At 60.0% G+C, this 19,181-nt stretch overlaps 1 protein-coding gene across 1 annotated transcript; it reads right to left on the reverse strand.

Moving 5' to 3' along the window:
• Positions 1-428: 428 nt before the first annotated feature.
• On the reverse strand, positions 429-18,933 carry PRODH (proline dehydrogenase 1). The gene is made up of 14 exons (XM_007196233.3): positions 18,661-18,933; positions 14,743-14,951; positions 10,962-10,996; positions 10,439-10,588; positions 8,590-8,654; positions 8,274-8,390; positions 7,771-7,850; positions 7,145-7,226; positions 5,990-6,082; positions 5,754-5,900; positions 5,052-5,227; positions 4,570-4,668; positions 752-840; positions 429-674 (listed from the first exon to the last, which is right to left on the reverse strand). Exons 1-14 carry the CDS (start codon positions 18,931-18,933, stop codon positions 487-489), a joined length of 1,803 nt encoding a protein of 600 aa, XP_007196295.2. The 3' UTR covers positions 429-486.
• Positions 18,934-19,181: the final 248 nt, after the last annotated feature.

A 19,181-nucleotide genomic window follows, 5' to 3' on the forward strand; every position in this document is an offset into this window, starting at 1 on the left:
TGCTGGGGGTGCGTGACACAGGACAGGCCGAGCCTGAGTGTGAGGCTTCTTGGGCCATCGGAGCCACTTCCTCTGCCACTGACTGCACATGAGGGCTCTGCAGGGAAGAGCATCGTGGGCCTGGAGTCAAGGGCTCTTAGCTGCAGAAATAGTGGTTTATTGACAGGCCAGCTTCCCCAGCCAGCCACTGCCCACCTGTGGGGCTCGGGGCCCATGGGTTGGACCCTGCAGAAGGTGGTTCTTCAGGCCCAAGGTCGTGGGGGTGGGCAGAGATGCAGCCATGCTCGCTCACTGGAGGGCGGTTTCTGAGTTCCCGTCAGCTCTGGCAGGTAACGGACATAGCCCACACCTGGGTGCCCACGGGCAGGGGCCAGCGGGGTCTCACAGTTTGGGATGTAAAAGGTGTGTGTGAGGTTGGGGTCGGTCGGGCTGTAGCCCTGGGTGGTCGCAGCCCAGGTGAGGATGCGTTGGGAGGCAGCCACAGCACTAGGCCGGGCGGTGGAAGAGGCTGCCCGTGCGGAGCCTCCGCTTGAGCTCCTGCCACAGCAGCTGCCACTCCCTCTGGGCGCCCTTCATGACTCCGCTGTTCTCCAGGGCTCGGCGGGACAGGTAGGGCAGCACCTCCATCACAGGGCCGTAAGGCACGTACTTGTACACGGGGAAGCCTGCCTGGCCTGCACACAGGGGTGGAGGCGGTGAGTCCCAGCGCCTCCACCCCTGCCCCCCGCCCCCCACAGGAAGCCCAGCTCACCTAGCGGGAAGCTTATCTGGTCACACATGCCCAGAAGCTGTCCAAAGTACACCTGGCAATCGGCAGGGTGCAGGCCCAGCTCCTCCATCCTGTGAACAGGCAGGGCAGTGGGTAAGCCCCTCCCTCCACCCCCAGATCCCCACCCACAGGGTAGGGCATGGGCATAGGCTTTCTCCTGCATAGACCAGGTCTCTTCCCTGCTGCTGCTGCCTCAGCCCAAGGCCACCAAGTGCCCCCCTTCCCCAGCCAGCCTCCCTCTTGCTGTGCTTGCTCCCCGATGGCCCCTTCCCTGCTGCCCACTATGACCCAGCAAGGCAGACTCATCCAGTGGCCAGCCCTTGGTATGGCCTGGGAAGCTCTCAGCCCTCCCACCATCCCCTTCTCAAACCCCTCAGAGTTCCACTGCTGCTGTGTTCCCAGCCCTGCGACCCCACCTCCAGCTTCTCATCCTCCCCTTGCTGGCTGCCCTGTCTGTAAGGCAGTCACCAGCTACTGGTGGCAACTGAGCCTCTGGCAGGCGGGTGGTCTGAATCGAGGTGCACTGCAAGTGTCAAACACATGTGGGTTTTTGAAGACAGTGTGAAAACTGAATGCAGAGTATCTCACTTTTTTCTGAAAATGTTTAAATGGTACTATTTTGGATATGTGGGGTTAATTAAAATGTATATCAAAGTTAACTTCATTTTTTTTTTTTAACGTGGCTATGAAACATTTGGGGTTAATAGATGTGGCTCGAATTTCTATTAGTGCTACTCAGACGTTGAGGTGGGGGCCCCCAACTCTGTCCACACCCTCTCCTATCCTCACACCTCCCCTTGTAGGATCTTTAAAAAATTCCCAGGGTTTTGAAATATCTATGCATTGATGATTCCCACGTTTTTACCTCTGGCTTCCTGTACGTGCAGATACAGACTCGGCCTATCAGCACCAGCACTCTATAGCCCGCCCCCATCCTTCCACCCCACAGGGGCGTGTTCAGCCTGGGTCCTCACCCCCACCCAGGCTACAGGCTGGGCCTGTTGGTCCCCATCCCTGCCCCTGGAGCCCCCCTCCCTTCTCACTGTCTCAGGGCCCCACCCCAGGCCCCCAGACCACTTAGCACCTCTCGCCCTGGGCCTCTACATGAGGGGCATCCTAGACCGTTTCTCTCCTTCCCCCAGGGCTAGGCTCCAAGGTCGGGGCCCCAGTCTGCACCGTGTTGCCCTGGTATCCAGCTTACATGTCTCTGTCCCCCGTTGAGAGCAGGGCTGCCACAGTGTTGCTGCCTGATGGTGGTGGGAACACTCATGTGGCGTCCTGCAAAAACTGACCCCTCCCCTGCTGCTGCCCCTTCCCTGCCAGTGTCCATGCCTGCTGCCATGTGACTGTAGCTTCGCCCAGCACAGAAAGAGGCTCTCTCCATCTGGCTGGCAATATCTGGGCTGGGCATGACTTCCTTTAGCCAACAGAACGATAGCAAATGTGACATGGGCAGAGGCTTGCCCCCTCCAGGGCTTCTGGTAGCCTAAGACCACCTGTGGAGAAGCCTAAGCTGGCCTGTAGGACACCTGACATGTGATGCAGTGCCCTTTGCTGTCCCAGCCACAAATGAGGCCATTTAGGGCCAACCAGACCCCATGTGACCACGGATGCAGGATGGGCCCCAGGCAAGGCCAGCAGAAGCAGAGCCCAGCCCGCACTGCTGGCTCACAACATACGGTGTTCAGGCCTCTGAATTTTGGGTTGGTTTGTTACTCAGCCAAAGCTAATCTGACTGAGGTCTCTAATGTGTGGCATCAGAGGCCCACACTGCTGCCCCTGGGAAGACCAGCCCAAGGTGTTCAAGGCTCTGTGGCTCCTGGAGCAGGTGCACAGGACCTTGGCCTGGCGTGGGCTGCGGAGCCTGTGAGAGACGGGCAAGCGCTCAGCTGGCACTCGGCATGGGGGGAGCCATGTCTAGGGCAGGAGGCCACCGCGGCCAAGATGGGGAGGCCACACATGCTCCCAGTGACAAGATCCAGAAATCAGGTGAAAGGAAGCCCTTCTGAGGGCAGGTTATACCTTTAGACGTTTCACTGTCCTCGCCTAGTCAGTCTGAGTGGACTAGCCTGTGACCAAAACCTAAAACGGGTCAACCACAGGCTGCTGAGATGGTGATGGAAACCTCAGGAGGTAGGCACTGCCAGGCAGGGGCCAGGACCTCTGTGCATATCGTCTTGGGGAGGACCCTGGTGCCGGACGGACCAGCTTTGATCACGGTTCCACCACAGAATTGTACTTTTAAGCCTAAGTGAAAGCCAGCTTTTAAAATTTTCAACTCAGCCCTATGTTCCTTCAAAAGTCAAAGAAGCCAGAACTGGGGCTTTACTGGTGGCGCAATGGTTAAGAATCTGCCTGCCAATGCAGGGGACACGGGTTCGAGCCCTGGTCCAGGAAGACCCCACATGCCGCTGAGCAACTAAGCCCGTGCACCACAACTACTGAGCCTGCGCTCTAGAGCCCGTGAGCCACAACTACTGAGCCCGCACGCCTAGAGCCTGTGCTCCGCAACAAAGAGAAGCCACCGCAGTGAGAAGCCCGCGCACTGCAACGAAGAGTAGCCCCCGCTCGCTGCAGCTAGAGAAAGCTGGCATGCAGCAACGAAGACCCAACGCACGCAGCCAAAAATTTTAAAAATAAATAAATTTAAAACAAAACAAAACAAAACAAATCTTCCCCAAGCACAAAAGGTGTCCCTGGCCATCCCACGTCCAGGGATAGGATGGGGCGTCCAAGGAGGCCCCAGGGATGGAGGGAAGAAAGCGGAACAGTCCACCTGGCTAGGACGCCAGTCAGAGTCAACCACCAGCAAGGAAACAGCCTGACCCCAGCCCAGCAGGACTCCAGAGGGAGCCTCGATACAATCTGCCCTCCACCTGGCAGCCCCGCTGGCCTCAGTGCTCCTGTTCACAGCCAGGCAGCTTCAAGTGCAGAGCATTAGAAATCGTGGCCTTTAGTTGCAGTTTCACACCATGAAAAAGCAGCCCCAGCATGAGAAGGACAAGCACGACATTAATGAATGGTTTAGGACGACCAGAGTCACCCTCCAGGCAGAGCCTGCAAGTGCCTCTGGGTGCACGCCCTGCACCTTCACTACTCGGCCCAAGCCTTGGGCTCGGGGTGCCCACTGTGGGAGGGGTGGCCCCTGCCTGGCTCCTGGGGAAGGCAAGGGCCAGCAAGGCCACCACCTGCCCAGCTTCCTGTCGCGGGGGGAGGGGGAGCTGGACCCCGGCTGTGGTCCAGTTTGGGTTAAGATATGAGATAAAAGAACGTGGTGATTGGAAATTCCCTGGCAGTCCAATGATTAGGACTTGGGGCTTTCACTGCCTGGGGCCTGAGTTTGATCCCTGGTCGGGGAACTCCCAGAACACGGCCAAAAGAAAAAAATGTATATTTATTTCACCTCATTCCTATATCTGACTTATAAGGATGCTCCATGGCACAGGCGTTTAAAGAGAAAACAGACTATCTTAAATTCTAAACACAGTTTAAAGTGTTGAGAAATTGTTTATAAATGAGGCGACACATCTGAGGGCTCCAACATTTCACACTTAAATTTCACCTAATGAAATTTATTTTTTAATTTGAAACTTTAGTAAGTCTGGTATTAATGTTAAAAACCCAAGTAACTGCAAACAGCCTTTTGGCTACTGCAGCACAATGCCCAGCCGGCCTCGAGGGGTCTGGGGGCCCTAAAGCCGCCACTCCAGCTCGTTCCACAGATGTCCCCCCAAAACCCACTGCCTGCCCACGCTTCCTGCCCACCCAGAAGCGCCCAGCGGGAAGGGGGCGGGGCCAACCTGCACAGCGTGAAGCGCACAGTGTCTTCATTGTGCGAGGCCACCATCACTGCAGCCCTGGCATTGTGCTTCAGCTCCTCCAGGACGTAGTTGAGGCACCTGGGGAGGGTGACGTGTGAGGCAGGCCTGCACAGCCCCTGCAGGGGCAGAGGCAGAAGCAGGTGCAAAACAGTGGACGATCCTGGCGTGGAATTAAAAAGCAAACAGGCCTCGTGCCATTTGGGGAGGGCTGCCAGGGTACAGCTCTCATCTTTGTCAACCTAGGCAGTTCAGTAGACGTTTATATTAAAAAAAAAAAAACCTTAATGGTTTTGGAAAAAGTAAAACAAAGGCAGAGGAGGTATTGGTTCTGACCCCAGGGTTGCTCCCACGTTGGACAGGGTCACGTCGGGTCAGCTCCAGCCCCTTCCCGGTTTCTCTCCCCCCCACCACCCCACCCCCGGGAAGCTCTGAGGCTCCGGAAGCCAAAGAGGGCAGCGCACCTGTGGTACATGGCGTTGGTGGCCTCGTACGTGGGGTTGATAGGGTCCTCATACCCAATCTCCAGGGCGCGGGCACGTTCCTGGGCCATGTATGCGCCACGCACCAGCTTGGCCCCGAAGCACCAGCCCTCTCGGCGAGCCAGCTCCACATCCAGGGTGACATTGTCGTAGGCGTCCTGCGGGCCGGAGCCGAAAGTTGAGGATGACCAGGATGGGCCCCCCTCCAGCCTGTGTCCCATAGGGCCTTCCTGGGGCCCGGGCACCCCCCAGTGTGTAGTCAGCAGGGGCACCAGGGCCAGCAGCTGTGGTGACGGGGGCTGTCAGCGCCTGCCTGGACCCACACCCACCCACTTCCCCTTGTCCCTGCAGCGCCTACACCCACCCCACCCTGAGTCCTCCAAACACCTGGCTGGTCCCCGAGCGGCTGCCAGAGTTTGTGCTCAAGGGTCCCCAAGGCACACGCACGAGTCTGGGGAGGGGCCCAGAGCCTTCATCATACCCTTAGAGGGAACCAAGCTAAAAAGGGCGGGAGGAAACAGTCACTCGAAATCTGGCGATTAAGGCACATTACGTGGACTCCAAAAGCTCCTTCATCGTCCTCCTGCCCCTTCAACACCCTGTCTGGGGTCTGAGGCCCAGGGGACGGGTCCGCTGGCAGCTGGTCCTGGGGGCCTGTCTCCCCGCGGCAGACGCTGGGCGCACCTTGAGGTAGCACTGGTACGTGTTGAAGATGAGTGGCCTCTCCACGTTGAACCTGCGCTGCATCTCCAGCGTCAGGCGGCTGATGGCCGGCTGGAAGTAGGTCTGCTCGGCGTCCACCATCAGCCGCACGCCCACCTCACTGGCTTTCTGAGGGGCACAGCGGGGAGAGAGGGTCTGTCTGGGGCTCAGGTGACACAGGTGCCCCCCCCACCCCGGCACATCCCAGGGTCCTCGACCTTGGCCAGGACGTCCATCCTCTGCAGCATCCTCGTCATCTGCCGTTCCTCCTCCTCAGTGAACCGCGACAGCAGAGGCTCCAGCTGTCCTGTCTGAGGGGGCAGTGCAGTCAGGCCACGGCAGGGCTCCAGACCTGGGCTCTCGAGGCCAGCGCTCCCCCCTCCTGTGGGCACCCTCTCGCCCCTGGTGCAGGGCCTACCGATACCCAGTGCCTGGTGCCCAGGACCAGTGGGCCTCATCCCTGCGCCCCCTTCTCCACCCGCCACCCTGTTTGTGCATTAAGGTCAGTGTCCTGTCCAGGGTCCCGCCGGCCACACAGCGTCCCGTAACCGCGCTGCCCGCCAGCACACCCTTCCTCACGGGGCTGGCTGCCCCAAGTCAGGCCTGCACCCAAGGAGTCGGCTCCCACGGCCTCCAGAGGATCCTCACGATGGGTCCCCTTTCTGTTCCTGCGCAAAGTTCAGGAAGTGACCCTTGACCCACCCAATCACCTGGAAAGACTCAGCCCCTAGCAGACAGAGGACATGGAGGAAGAACTGTGCCTACAGGCAGACTTGGCTGGCCACACAGCACAGACTGACATGCAACAGGGGGACGGAGGCATCGGCCCCAGATGGTGGCACTCAGGGCGCTGGGCAGGTCAGCAGTGGGCACCCACCCTGCAGGCCCGTGAAGCACAGGGGGCCCTCTGCTTGCCCCGCTTGTCCACTAACACTACCCAGGGCACTCCCGGCGAGGCCTCGAGCACACCCCTCCTGGGCCCTCTGTCGCCAGGCTGGAGCTTGTGAAAGGCAGCGTCTTGGGTGTTTCCCAAGGCACCTCTGCTGCTTCCTCCCATCCCAGCTCAGGGGTGTGCTTAAGCACAGCCACAAATGCCCGGTCACCCTCCCAGGGGCAGGTGGAGTCTCATTCTTCTCCCCCGAACACAGGCCAGTCTAGCAACTCCCTTTTAACAAACAGCACTGGGCAGAAGGGACGGCATGGGTCTCCTGAGGCTCGACTAGAATAGGTGACAGCTTCCGCCTGGCTTGTGGGGAGACTCATGCTGGGGACCCAGCGCCACTCTGAGGAAGCCCTGGCAGTGTGAGCGGGGACCCTCCATGACGACCCTGCGAGAACCGTGAGGTGGGGGGCACGGACGCGCACAGCGTCACCTGCATGTTGGGGACCACCAGGTGCTTGGAGAGCTCGGTCCTGCTGTCAATGAGGCTGCCCCAGTCCAGCAGGTCCAGGGTGCTGTGGGAGAAGGCGCGTCAGCATGCGGACACGCGGCCTCACCACGGCCCCAAACCAGCCCCCTCCCTGCAGGAGCACCCCCAGACCCTACCCCACAGAACCTGCTTCAGTGCTCAGTTTTGAAAGACTGGTAAAATGTAAACACGGTCCTCTGTTTAAAAAAACAGAAACCAAAACATGAATATTCTTACATCAGGGCCGAGACCACCCAGGCCACATCAGGCTCGGGTAAGAGCTGAACATGGGAGACCAGGCAGGAGGGGACGGCACACTGCTGCCAGCCCCCAGCTCCTCACAATGAGGCTTGGGACCCTCCAGGATGTCAGCTGCCCTCACCCTTCACCCATCTGCCAGATGGGTCCTGGGACTGCTGGGTGTGGCACCCTCACTCCATGACCCAAATAATTCTGTAAGAAGCCCTAGGGTTCGAGGGGGCCCATGCCCTGGAAGAGGGCGACCAGGATTGGGAGACGCCATTGGGGCTCAGCGAGAACCTTGGCTGAACCAGGGCGGCCTGAAATCTCAGCCCAGGGGCTACTCTTACCCAGACACGCCAAGGGTCTCCACAGTGAACCAGTTCTCAATCTCCATCCGGGACGCGATGCCCATCTTCACCACGCTTTCCTTCAGAAGCGAGAGGGTGTTGGTCCCACTGCCATCTCCCAGCCCTGCTCACAAACATCTCCTGCCCCTGCCCACTGGCCTGTGATGCTAGGCTGACTTTCTTAATGCCAGTACTGAGACTGGCTACACTTCTGCCTTGGGTTTCTGCTCCAGAGATAGTCTCTCCCCGCTGCCCACCCCTTCCACATCTCTCCATCCCTGCGGGTCCACAGAGCTCGGCTACTGGCAGGGCCAGCCCCCCTCCAACCCTCCCACCCAACACATCCTCCATCTCTGCTCAGATTCCCTCCCCACTGACCCAGCAGCTGGGGGCTGGGCAGCAGGCCCTGGGAACCCACCTCAGACACCGCCTGGCCAATTCCTCCTGGGCAGGGCTGTTCCCCGGCCCACCTTCTCACACCCACCAGGGAGGGGTGGCCCCACCTGCAGTGCAGCCACCTCCAGCTTCGTGTCCATGGCAGCCAGCCCGGCCTTGCCCTGCTCTGCGGCCATTTGGTGGAAGAACCGTCTCCACTTGGTCAGCACATCTGAGAACTGCAGCTGCGGACGTGGGCCTGAGCTGCCATCCCAGGCGCACACCCAGCCCCCTCCCAGGACCCCCGTGTAGCCTGAGCCACCCCATCCCGCCCGTGTGCCTGGCTCCCAGGGCCAAGGCACCAGCGCACGAGCTTTCACTTAACGCTCACGGCAGCCCCAAGTTCTTACAAACTCCCTGTGGGTGGAAGGTTTTGACACTTACCAGAAATTGGGGTCTCCCCAGTGCGGTGAGCTTAATGGCTGAGAAGCCATCCTCGCTGGCACCACCTGTGAGAAGCCACAGGAAGAGCCATCAGTGCTGGGGGTGTGTGTGGGGGGGACCCTGAGCCTGCGCCCGGAATCTGTGCCACTCAAGAGTTAGGACACTTCTTGGGACGTCCCTGGTGGCGCAGTGGTTAAGAATCTGCCTGCCAGTGCGAGGGATGCGGGTTCGAGCCCTGGTCTGGGAAGATCCCACATGCTGCGGAGCAACTAAGCCCACATGCCACAACTACTGAGCCTGCACTCTAGAGCCCGCGAGCCACAACTACTGAGCCCACGTGCTGCAACTACTGAAGCCTGCGCAGCTAGAGCCCGTGCTCCGCAACAAAAGAAGCCACCGCAATGAGAAGCCTGCGCACACCAACGACGAGCAGCCCCCGCTCGCTGCAACTAGAGAAAGCCCGCACGCAGCCAAAAAGAAAAAAAGAAAAAAAGAATTAGGACACTTCTCATAGACATATAACAGACTTCAGGAGGCTGGCGGTGGCCATTCTTCCTATTAGTTACCTACAACACATGGTACTGGGTCTACCTTGCACCTGGGCCCTGAGACCCCCAGAGCATGAACAATCCAGCCACCCAATGAGACGGTGCAGTGGCACCAGCGCATCTTTCCTCCCTCGCCCACCAGGTCCGAGCAGGCCCACGGTGGCCATGCTTCCCGGGCAGGCTGCCTGGCCCTCAGAAGCAGCTCTGGTGGCTGCCTGGCAATCTCAGGCCAAGTGGGGTGGCAACAGGAGGGGAGAGCCCACCAAGGACCCAGACGCCTGGGCTGGCTGACCACCCATGGCAGAAGGACAACGACCCTACGCAGCCCACAAACACCCTGCACTCGGCTGCTCCGGACGCCTGACCATGCAGGTGGGAACCGGTGACTCAGCAGGGTTTGAGTTTGCCACGTGGGTCCAGGAATGCAGTGGGCAAAGGTGCTGGTGAGACCTGCCCACTCAATCCCTGCCCGTTTCCTCTCCAATGCCCTCGGCACCCGGGGCTGCCCCTGGGGGTTCACCGAACACAGAAACGCCCAGCAGAGCACAAACTGGAGGCAGAAGGCACTCAACCACCTCCCCCATTCTCTCCTCTGGCTTCTGGAAGCCCACGACACACATCTTTGCTTCTGTGGAGCCCTCCCCATCTGTCTGCCCCCAGGCAGAGTGGGCAGGGAACCAAGAAGACGCCCCTGGCACTGGACACTGGGCAGCCGGGTGTCTGCCTGACCACCCGGGGTGCCCAGCGCTGCTCCTAGGAGGTTGCCTCTGGGCATTGCTCACTCCCACTCCTTAAAGTGTTCAGAAGGTGTGGGACCCACTAACAGGAGGGCTGCTGGGGACCTGATGGACGCTGAGGCCTCTGTGACCTCCCAGCTTAACTCACCTCCCTAGCAGGTGTTCCCACCCAGAGGCCATACGGGGAAGAATTCTCTGTTAAAGAGGACGTGGCACCAGCTCCCGGAATGGTGTGGCCCTCGGCAGAGCCAGGGGTCATGTGACAAGAGTCAAGCCCCTGCCTGGGACTGGGGGCCACTTGGCCCACTGACAGGTCCACATCTGGACACCTGGTACCCGGGAGGGGGGAGGTGCCCTCCTGCAGGCAGCCAGGCTCCTCAGGAAGGAGCTGGACTCAGGTGTGAGCCCACGTCATCCTCACGACCAAGGCCACAGAGATGGGGATGGAGCCCTGAGCAAACACTCCGGGCCCAGCCTTGTGTTCCCACACCAGCATCTCCTCGAGCGGAGGTCAGCCCAGGCAGAGCCTGGCGGGCGGCAGGCCAGCGACAAGCAGGGCCCCACCTGAAGCCTCGATGCAGCGCAGGAATGTCTCCATGTGGCTGTCACACTTGGCCTCGCTGGCGTAGAAGTAGGTGCGGGCGCTGACAACGCCATCCCTGCGGTCTCCGAATGCCCGGTGGGCCTGGAACTGCTTCTCCCTCTTACTGGTGCCTGGAGAGGTGGGTGTCCAGCCTGAGCCACCTCCCCACCCCCCAAGCCCCCATCCCGCCACCAGCGCCGCACTCCAGCTCCAGCCCCACCCCACCCCGAGCACCCGGCCCCCTGCCTGTGCTGCTCCCCAAACCCGCCCGCCCTGGCGCCCACTCTTCCTTCTCCTTGGGTCACCCTAGTCACGTGGCAAACCCAGGGCAGGGAGGCAAAGCCCAGACCCACCGAGGGCCGAGTGCACCGGCCCCCAAGTCCGGCCGTAAGGATGTGTCAGCCACTCAGAACGATGGCCTGGGTGCCCAGGGACACGGGGAGGAGCCGGGGGTGTGTGCGGGTGGGGAGCAGGCTCGTTTCTGAATGGTTGCCTCCCACTCACCATGGCCATCCCTCTCTGATGCTGAGGTACAGGACCTGCAGGAGGGAAGAAGAAGAGGGTTGCGGTCACGCCACCTCAGGTACAAGTGACAAACGCGTCCCATTGAGGAGGCACAGGTGGGAGAAAGTAGAGGCTGAGCCCTGACTCTGACCCAGGAGGGCTGAAGAGGAAGGCAGGGTCACCTGGCCAGGTAAGCGTGACTCACCCCACCCCACCCGCCCCTGGCCTCCGGGGTCACCTTCTCTGAGCCTGGCAGACAGGACCCAGCCTACAAGCCCTGCTCCGGAGGAACCTGGGTCTCCCCCTGGGTGAGGCCCCTTCCCTACACTGGGTGAGGAGGAAGTAAAGCGATACACAGCCCAGGGCGTGGGTAGGTCCTTGAGGCCCGCTAGCCATGGGGTATTCCTTCCTGTGAGGAAAAGGAGGGGCGCGGGCCACTCAGGGCTGAGGATGGCGGAGAGAGGGAAACCACCAGCTTCCTGATCCCCAGAGTCAAGGAGCAGGGCCCCTTGCTCTGCCCTCTGCCCACAGCCAGCCTCACCTCCACCTGCGCTCCTCAGGATTATTTTCAAACCAGCAACCACAATTTATTTTTTTAATGCAAACCCTCCCCTGGCCTCCCCTGGCCATCATACCTGAATATACCCAGTCCTCATGAGGACAGGACAGAGAGGGCACCTGTAAGGCCAGACCCAGGCTGCCCCGCAGCTGTGGCCCACTGGGGTGGAGGCACGACATGGCACCCGCCATCTGCACCAAGGCAGGGGCCTCATCCCGAGGTTGGCAGCTGCGGGAGGCTCGGGCCTGCTCTGTCACCACACAGCCCATAACCCGCAGATATCCACCTTCTAGGCAGACTGCCCTCCACTGAGGGGACACCACTACCCAGAGGCCCCCAGGGGCCCGGGGCCGTGTGACGGTCCCAATTAGCATTTCCACAGCTGGCCTTCTACCCTCCAAGCCCCAGTCTGGCTCCAAAGGCACAGGGGAGCCAGCCGGTCACACAGCCATGTGGTCAGGGGGCAGCGGCCTATCCCAGAGCAGACAGTACTTAGCATGGGCAGGGCTGCACTCTTGACCAGGCCCGGCAAGTGGATCACGAGGAGACAAAGATGGCAGTTACCAGGCTGAGGGGAAGGGGAGTGTCGTGTCACCATGAAGAGAAGGAAGAGCATGCTCTGTACACACACACACACGTGCAGACACATGTGCACACATGCACACACGTGCAGACACATGCGTGCACATATAAGTGCACGGCCCAAGATGTGGAGGAGGGAATGGAGTGCCCCGGGGGGCAGGGGGCAGGAGAGGGCTGCAGGAGCGACCCAGGGGCTTGTAGGGGTGGCAGGAAGACCCTAACCATCCCCTCAGCCAGCTCCAAGCTCAGCTCTGCATCAGGTAATTTGTTGGCTGGACACCTTTTAGAAAAAGGTGAGGGGAGACCACGCCGGCTGCCCTCACACCAGCTCTCCCCTGGTGAAACGCAGGAGGCAAGAGAAGAACGCAGAAAAGCCTGTGGGCCCCCAGGCCCTGGCTCCGGGCAGCACCCAAGACACTGCGCACACCAGTCCCGAGGAGCGGCCCCCACCCTGGGGACCAAGGCCCAGGCCTCGCCCCCGGCCAGCCCTGGGTTTGCACAGCCAGGACACACACACCTGCTGGCTACACTGTCCCCAGCCATCCTCATCACAACCTCATCACAGCCAATCGTCAAGAGGAACCCAGCCCTGCGCCCTCTTCCCAGGGCCCTCAGCCTGCTGGGGGACCCTGTGAGGCTCCTCTTCTAGAGTTAGGTTCCTGGCCTCTGCCTTCTAACAAGTGTTCTGGGAAACGCCATCCCACCCCCTCCCTGGATGGCTATTCTCCCTCCTGCGCCTCCGGCCTCCTACCTCCTGCTTCCTAACCTGGGGAAGACCCCCGGACCCCCTCCTCCCAGGGCCACGTCCTCAGGGCACCTGCTGGGCCTCTTGCATGTTCAGACACCCCCATCTTTACTGTGCCTCTTATGGTTACGCCTGGGGCAGGGCCCTACCACCTGCACTCGCTCCCCGCCCCAGCCCACTCCACTCCTGTGGCGTTAACTTGGGGCAGTGGCCTCTACATCATTCCCCAGAGCAGGGTCTAGGGGCCTGTGACCCCTCTGTTCCCCACACAGGGGCTCCTGATGGAGAATGCGTGGCATCTCAATGGCGTGGATGTTCGATCAGTGCCTATGAGCCTGGTTCTGCACCCTCAGCCGGGCTCCACCGAGCACACAGGGCTGCCTGGCAGCAGCCCTGCCACTGGCATCGGACAGCGGCCACCATGTTAGGACAGGAAGGGACTGCCGTTCACGTCCCAAAGCCCACAAAGCAGGGCTTCTGCAGGACAAGGGGCACTAACAGCAGGGTGGCCCAGGGTCACAGGCTCCAGTGTCCGTGGTAGGGCGAAGCCGGCCCTCCTCCCAGTGCTCCCCTGCAGGGCAGGGAGGAAGCCAGGCGATCGCCCTGGGAAAGAAGTCTTTTCATACCAGAGAGAGAAAATCCCATTGTGAAACCACTAGCCCTCACCCAGACCCAGCGGGGATACAGCCCACTAGTTATTCAACAGCCCCAGCCCACAGCCCCCCTAGAAACACCGGGGTGCTGAGCTGGAGAGCCCCGCCTTCAAGACAGCAAATCGCGAGGCAGGGGCTTGGCTCCCCAGGCCAATCCACCAGCAGCTCGGCTCGGACATTCCGTTCCCAGGGCAGGAGCCTCATGTGACGCCTTCCCCTCCCCTCCGTGCCCCTCCCCACCCCTTCCCTCCCCAGGCCAGAGCAAACACCAGAGCTTGAGACAGGGCAGGTTACTCAGCAAGCCTGTCCCAAGCCTCACATGGTCGGGCACGGCTGCTGTCAGGACTTAGTGGCCCAGATGCCAGTGAGGGGTGGAGGGGTGCAGGCACCAGCCCAGGAACTGGGCGTTTTGCAAAGAAAGGGCTGGTTCTGCCTGGATCTCCCATGAGGCTCCTACTTCAGGAAGCAGAGGGTGAAATGATCCTCGAGTTCTGTCCTATGGCCCAGGAGGGTGGGTCGGGGGATGCCCATCTGTCCCCATACTCACTGCCCAGAGAACGGGCCCTGCAGCCAGTTGGTGACCTCGGCAGGAGCCGCTGGGCTGGCCTGCCACACGTGTGCTCCTGGCAGCACATTCCCTTCTTCTCGGACCCCCAGGCAGTCTCCACACCCACCAGGTGGGGCCCACCTGCTAATCAGGAAATCATCTCAGGGGCCAAGCAAGAGTGGGACAGTGGGACCTGCCCAGTAGGTCAGAATCCCCAGAAGAGATGCTGCAGGAGAGCAGGAAGCCAGAGCACCTCCAACATCAGTGTCAGCAATCATATTTTGTAAACTGCCGGGTAGCACCCAGCAGCCACCATTGAGTCACGGCCACTCAATTCTGCCCCTGTAGGGTGAGAGCACTTTGAATTTCATATAATTTTCACGTGTCACAAAACATTACTTTTGCTTTGTTTCAACCATTTAAAAATACAACAATGATTCTTAGCTTGCAGACTGTACAAAACCAGGCTGATCGGGCTGGGGACCAAAGTTTGCTGACCCCATCCTCGCCCCTCCTCCAACCTCGGCACACAAGGCCTCGGGGGAAGCCCAGAGCTGTCATCCTCACGGGGCAAGAACACAACCCCAGGCAGACCCAGGAGGGCTGCCGTAAGTCAGGTGGACAGAGCTCTCCCAGCCAGGCCCAGCCCAGCCCCGGGGTGCTGGGGTTGCCAGCAGGTGCCACGCGGGCCTTACTCCATCTCCTTGCGTTCGGCCTCCTCGGGGGTCAGGTCCTCCTCCACACCATAGTCCAGGATAGAGCCCACGCCGAAGGCCCTGTTGTGCTGGATCAGGGGCCGGATGGACTCCTGGTCCTCACCAGCCACAAACTGCCCGTAGAAGGTCATCTTCATCAGTCTGTCGAACAACCTTTGCCCCAGAAGTCTCCTGGCAAGACGGAGCAACTGAAAGGTAAAGGGCAGAGGCTATCCTGGGCCACCTGGCCTCCCATGTCCCCAGCAGGACACTCCTGCTTCCCCGCCCACCCATCACAAAGCCTTGACATGCTCTCCCCAGGGCCAAACTCGGCTCATGGCCTTGGTTTTACGGTGACACCACCCAAAGCAGATTGCTCCTCTGCTCACAGTGACTGTCCATGCCCCGCTCCTCATGCAGGGTGGCCAGTCCCAGGCGCTGCTCTTGCCTCCCTGCCCTGCACGCTCATGGGTGACCCCAGTGGTACATGGCAGTCGCCTGACTACCGCTTGGTGGATAAAGAAGTGAACGGCAGGCCTCTCTGGGAACAGCAGTGGGCGTGGTCATAACATTCTCTGTATCCACACCTCTGCAGGTTATGCTGGAGAAGAGGGGGATTTGGTGTGAGTTTCTAGAAGGTGAGAACCCACATTTTTCAATGTTTTGTTCACTGCTTATTCCAAGTCCCTAAAACAGTGCCTGGCAACGGGCCGGGCCTCCAGTGGGTGCTGAACAGATGAACACACAAAACTCCGAGTGAGTATGAGCTCCTCTGGAGAAAGCATAGGCTAAAAGTGGGCCAGGTAGCCACCCACAAAGGTCTGGAAGATGACCATCCACCCAGGACCAGCGGGGACTCAGCACACTCATCCAGGCCGCAGCAGGCCGGCAGCCTGAGAGTACGTGCCCCAGGGGAAGACAGCCTCCCAAACGACTCAGCTTTCTCCTCCAACCATAACTCGCCACAGCCCAAATTTCTGCCATCATCATTCAAATGTCCCAAGCAACTGCCTCCTGCCCGACACAATTCTAGGGTGAACAAAACAGATGACGGGCTCCCATCCTAGATGCAGGGAGACCCAGAAGGAGGGAGGGGCAAGGTACCTCCATGGAATTCAGAATGGGGGTGAGGGAGTGCTGGCCAGGGCAAGGGCGGGAGGTGTTTGCTAACTTAGATCCAGAGTGCGGGGCTTGCCAGGCTAGGAGGTGACGCGGTGCTCCTGCACTGGGGACAGTGGCGGGAAGGAATGAGGTCAAGGAGGGGCAGGGGGATGACCACTGGGAGGACACCTGTCTGGGAATTCCTGTGTGTCTACTACCCCAGGCTCCAGCTACAAGGCAGGAACAGTCTAAGGTTTCTCAAACCCAATGAATAACAGAACCCCACTTTTTTGTGGGGAACATCTCTTGGGATCAGGGTCTCAGGGAGCAATCTCTAGTCTAAGCAAAAGCATGAGTCAGTCACACACCTTCATCCACAAACCAGTCCCAAACAGCCCAAGCCTCTCAAACGCCGACACACCTGAACTGTGGCTGGCACCCGGACGGAGATGCTTAAGGAGCCGTGCGGCAACACGAGGGTGAAGGTTTCCAGGCCATCACCTCTGTCTCGCTGCAGCCTCTGTGCCGTATCTGATTTTATTGCATCTCATTATTTTTATAAAGAAGAATAGAAATGGAAAGTGAAAGTGCCAACCCGGGAGACGGGCAGGCCTCCTCCACCTCACAAGAGCCCTGGCCAGAAGTCACGAGTCTGTGGGTCAGAGCACCCTCGCAGGAGGAAAAGCCAGGTCTTGGACATATCAAAGTTCACCCCAGAGGCAGGCCAGGTGGAAACAGGGACCTGAAAACCATCATTCAGCTCTGGAAAACCCCGGACATCATACAAGTCAATTCTGAGGACTGTCAGAAACACAGTGTGTGTGGAAGTGGGCCAACTGTCTACTCTAGGGCCGGCAAACTTTCCTGCCCAGGAACACATGGTAAATAATTTAGGCTGTGCGGGCCACCCAGTCTCTGTCATAACTACCCAACTAGCATGAAAACAGCTCTAGCCAATGCTCATAGAAGGAGCAGGAGCAAGGCTGATGCTGAGATGCGGTCCAGGGGTCATGGGCTGGTGACCTCCCGCTCCCCTCCTGTTACCCTGTTGTCAGAGGGAACAACAGTGAAGGCCACCCAGGTAACCTGAGCTGGTCACCGACCGTCTCACCCTGGCAAAGGGGAGGCCAGCCTGTCACAGAGGGCTATGGAAGCACATGGCGCAGGGCTGGCAGTTTTAAGCCAACTCCAGAGCAAAACAGCCCCTTTAAAACCATCCTGGCATCAGGCATGCCCTGGGGTGGCACTAACTGAGACGAGGGTAGCCCCACCTCTTCCCCAGGTAGGAACATCCTTCATGGATTTAGAAACTTGCACCAGTAACACAAACACTGTAAAAGACTCAAAGACATGTCTGCAGAGAGAGGACGGGTAAAGCCGGTTCTCTCCCCTCCCTGACTGCCCCCTTCCCCCACACTCTCCTGCACTGGCTCACACCCAAGCACAGAGGCTTTCATCATGGAAGACCTGAATTTTCTAAACCCTTCTCAAAAAGGCCTGCCTTTGGGCAAGTGCGGGCCCCCACTGGGTCCTGAGCCAATGCCACAGCTCAAACTGGGCTCCTTGCAGGCTGATACTCCCTGGGGCATGAGCTGCACAGACCTGCACTGGCTCAGCAGGAGGAATTTTTGCTGCAGGCCAGAGCACAAGAAGGACCAGGTTCTAGTGAGCGGCCCACAACTCTGCAGTCTGGCCTCTGCCCCATCTCCTTCACCACTGTCACCAAGGCACTGTCACCAGTGGGACCACCAGCAATTATGACAGGGGGAACAGGTCCCACGGAAGGCAGGCAGAGCACACCGCACAGTTACTGGGCTTCCTAAGGATGTCCCCAGGGCACAGGTAGAACACGAGGGGAGCGTGAGAGAAGCCCCCTTGCTCCTCCAGGCACCCACAGCACAGTCCCAGTGCACTGGCACTTGCCCCAGGCAGGCACCCAAGGGACGGTGGAGCTGACATGTCCCTCCCACTGTTGCCCACAGTACCCAAGGACCCACAGCTCTGCTGGCTTCTCTGCTGGCTTCTCTGCTGGTTTTGAACCTAGCCCCTTCAGAGCCACCCAACTCTAACTCTGCCCTCAGCACTCATCCACCTTGGGTGGCCTCACCTTCACCTATGCCCAAGGTGTGGCTTGATGCTCCTCCTGGGTCCAGTCTCCCTAGCCTCTGCCCGGAGCTAAGGTGCCCTCAGCACAGTCTCACTGAGAAGTCAACACCACCTGCATGAAGTGTCTTCGGGACCCTCAGCACCAACTGGACCCTTGCTTTTAAACTGTTCCCAGGATCACCTTGACCAAGAGCGGCTAAGACACTTCTGCTTTTTACTTCCCCAAAGCCCTCACACTTTTCAATGTAACTGTGTTAAAGTTTCAAAAGTCGGATATTTGAGCAGCGAGCGTCCCATTCTCCCTCAACATTGTTCAGAGTGACCATGTCTGGGGATCCCCTGTGTCACAGCGTCCAAGAACTCTGGGGTCCCAGGCTATGAGCCGCTCAGTACGGCCAGGCTTCCCTTTGGGCAACATAGACGACACTCAATTTTAAATTTCGGGTGAACACTGTGTATTACTGCAAGCAGCATATAGCTTAAAATTTAAATTAATCTTTGTTTTTAGCTGCCAGTAACTGACACGTAGTAAAATTCACGGGCCCGAAAGGGCGTGCAGGAAAACACCTTCCTTCCTGACTTCCCGGCCACAGGCGATGCTCCAGAGGCCCCGCTTTCCACTTTGAAACTTCATAACGGCTCCCAGGACCGGCGAAGGCCCGCGGGGCCCTGGCCGCACCCCACCCCCAGCGTCCCCGAGCCCCCGCACACCTGCTCGTGGCGCGCCAGCAGCGCGGGAGAGGCGCAAAGGCGCAGCACCAGTAGACTGCGCGCCAGCTCCCAGCTGCGCCGGCTCCGGTACGCCTCCTGCGTGTTGCCGAAGTCCACGGCGGGCACTGGCGGCCGCCCGGCCTCGGCCGCCCCGCGCCCCCGCACGGCTTCCAGGCCCGCGGCGTGCTGCTCGCGGGTCGCCGGCGCTGTAGACAGCGGGGCTCGGCGGGAGAGGGCGGAGCGCAGCAAGGGGAAGGTTCGCCTAAGGCTCATGGCTGTTGTACATGTGCCCCTGGGCTGATTAAGTACGCGCCGCCAGCCCCGCCCCGCGCTCGGCCCCGCCTTTTCCCGAGAGACCCCGCCCCGCGCTTGGCCCCGCCCCCGGTCGCGCCCCACCACACCCCGAGCTCGAGCCTTGCCCTCTCCCCCGGAGGCTCCGCCCCGCGCGTTCCTGAAAGGTGTGGGTCCCCTGGCAGGCCCCGCCCACCGAGCGGCGCCACATGCGCCTGAACCCCGCCTTC

This window comes from Balaenoptera acutorostrata, chromosome 13 (assembly GCF_949987535.1).
Source record: "Balaenoptera acutorostrata chromosome 13, mBalAcu1.1, whole genome shotgun sequence".
NCBI lineage: Eukaryota > Metazoa > Chordata > Mammalia > Artiodactyla > Balaenopteridae > Balaenoptera > Balaenoptera acutorostrata.

What these genes read in the sequence shown, in the direction of transcription:
- PRODH (XM_007196233.3), bottom strand. Translation starts at nt 18,933, where the DNA reads ATGAGCCTTAGGCGAACCTTCCCCTTGCTGCGCTCCGCCCTCTCCCGC. An exon ending in GAGACCCTTGGCGTGTCTGG is followed by an intron (nt 7,227 to 7,770) that starts GTAAGAGTAGCC and finishes CTTCTCCCACAG; the next exon opens with CACCCTGGACCTGCTGGACT. An exon ending in CCAGATAAGCTTCCCGCTAG is followed by an intron (nt 675 to 751) that starts GTGAGCTGGGCT and finishes CCCTGTGTGCAG; the next exon opens with GCCAGGCAGGCTTCCCCGTG.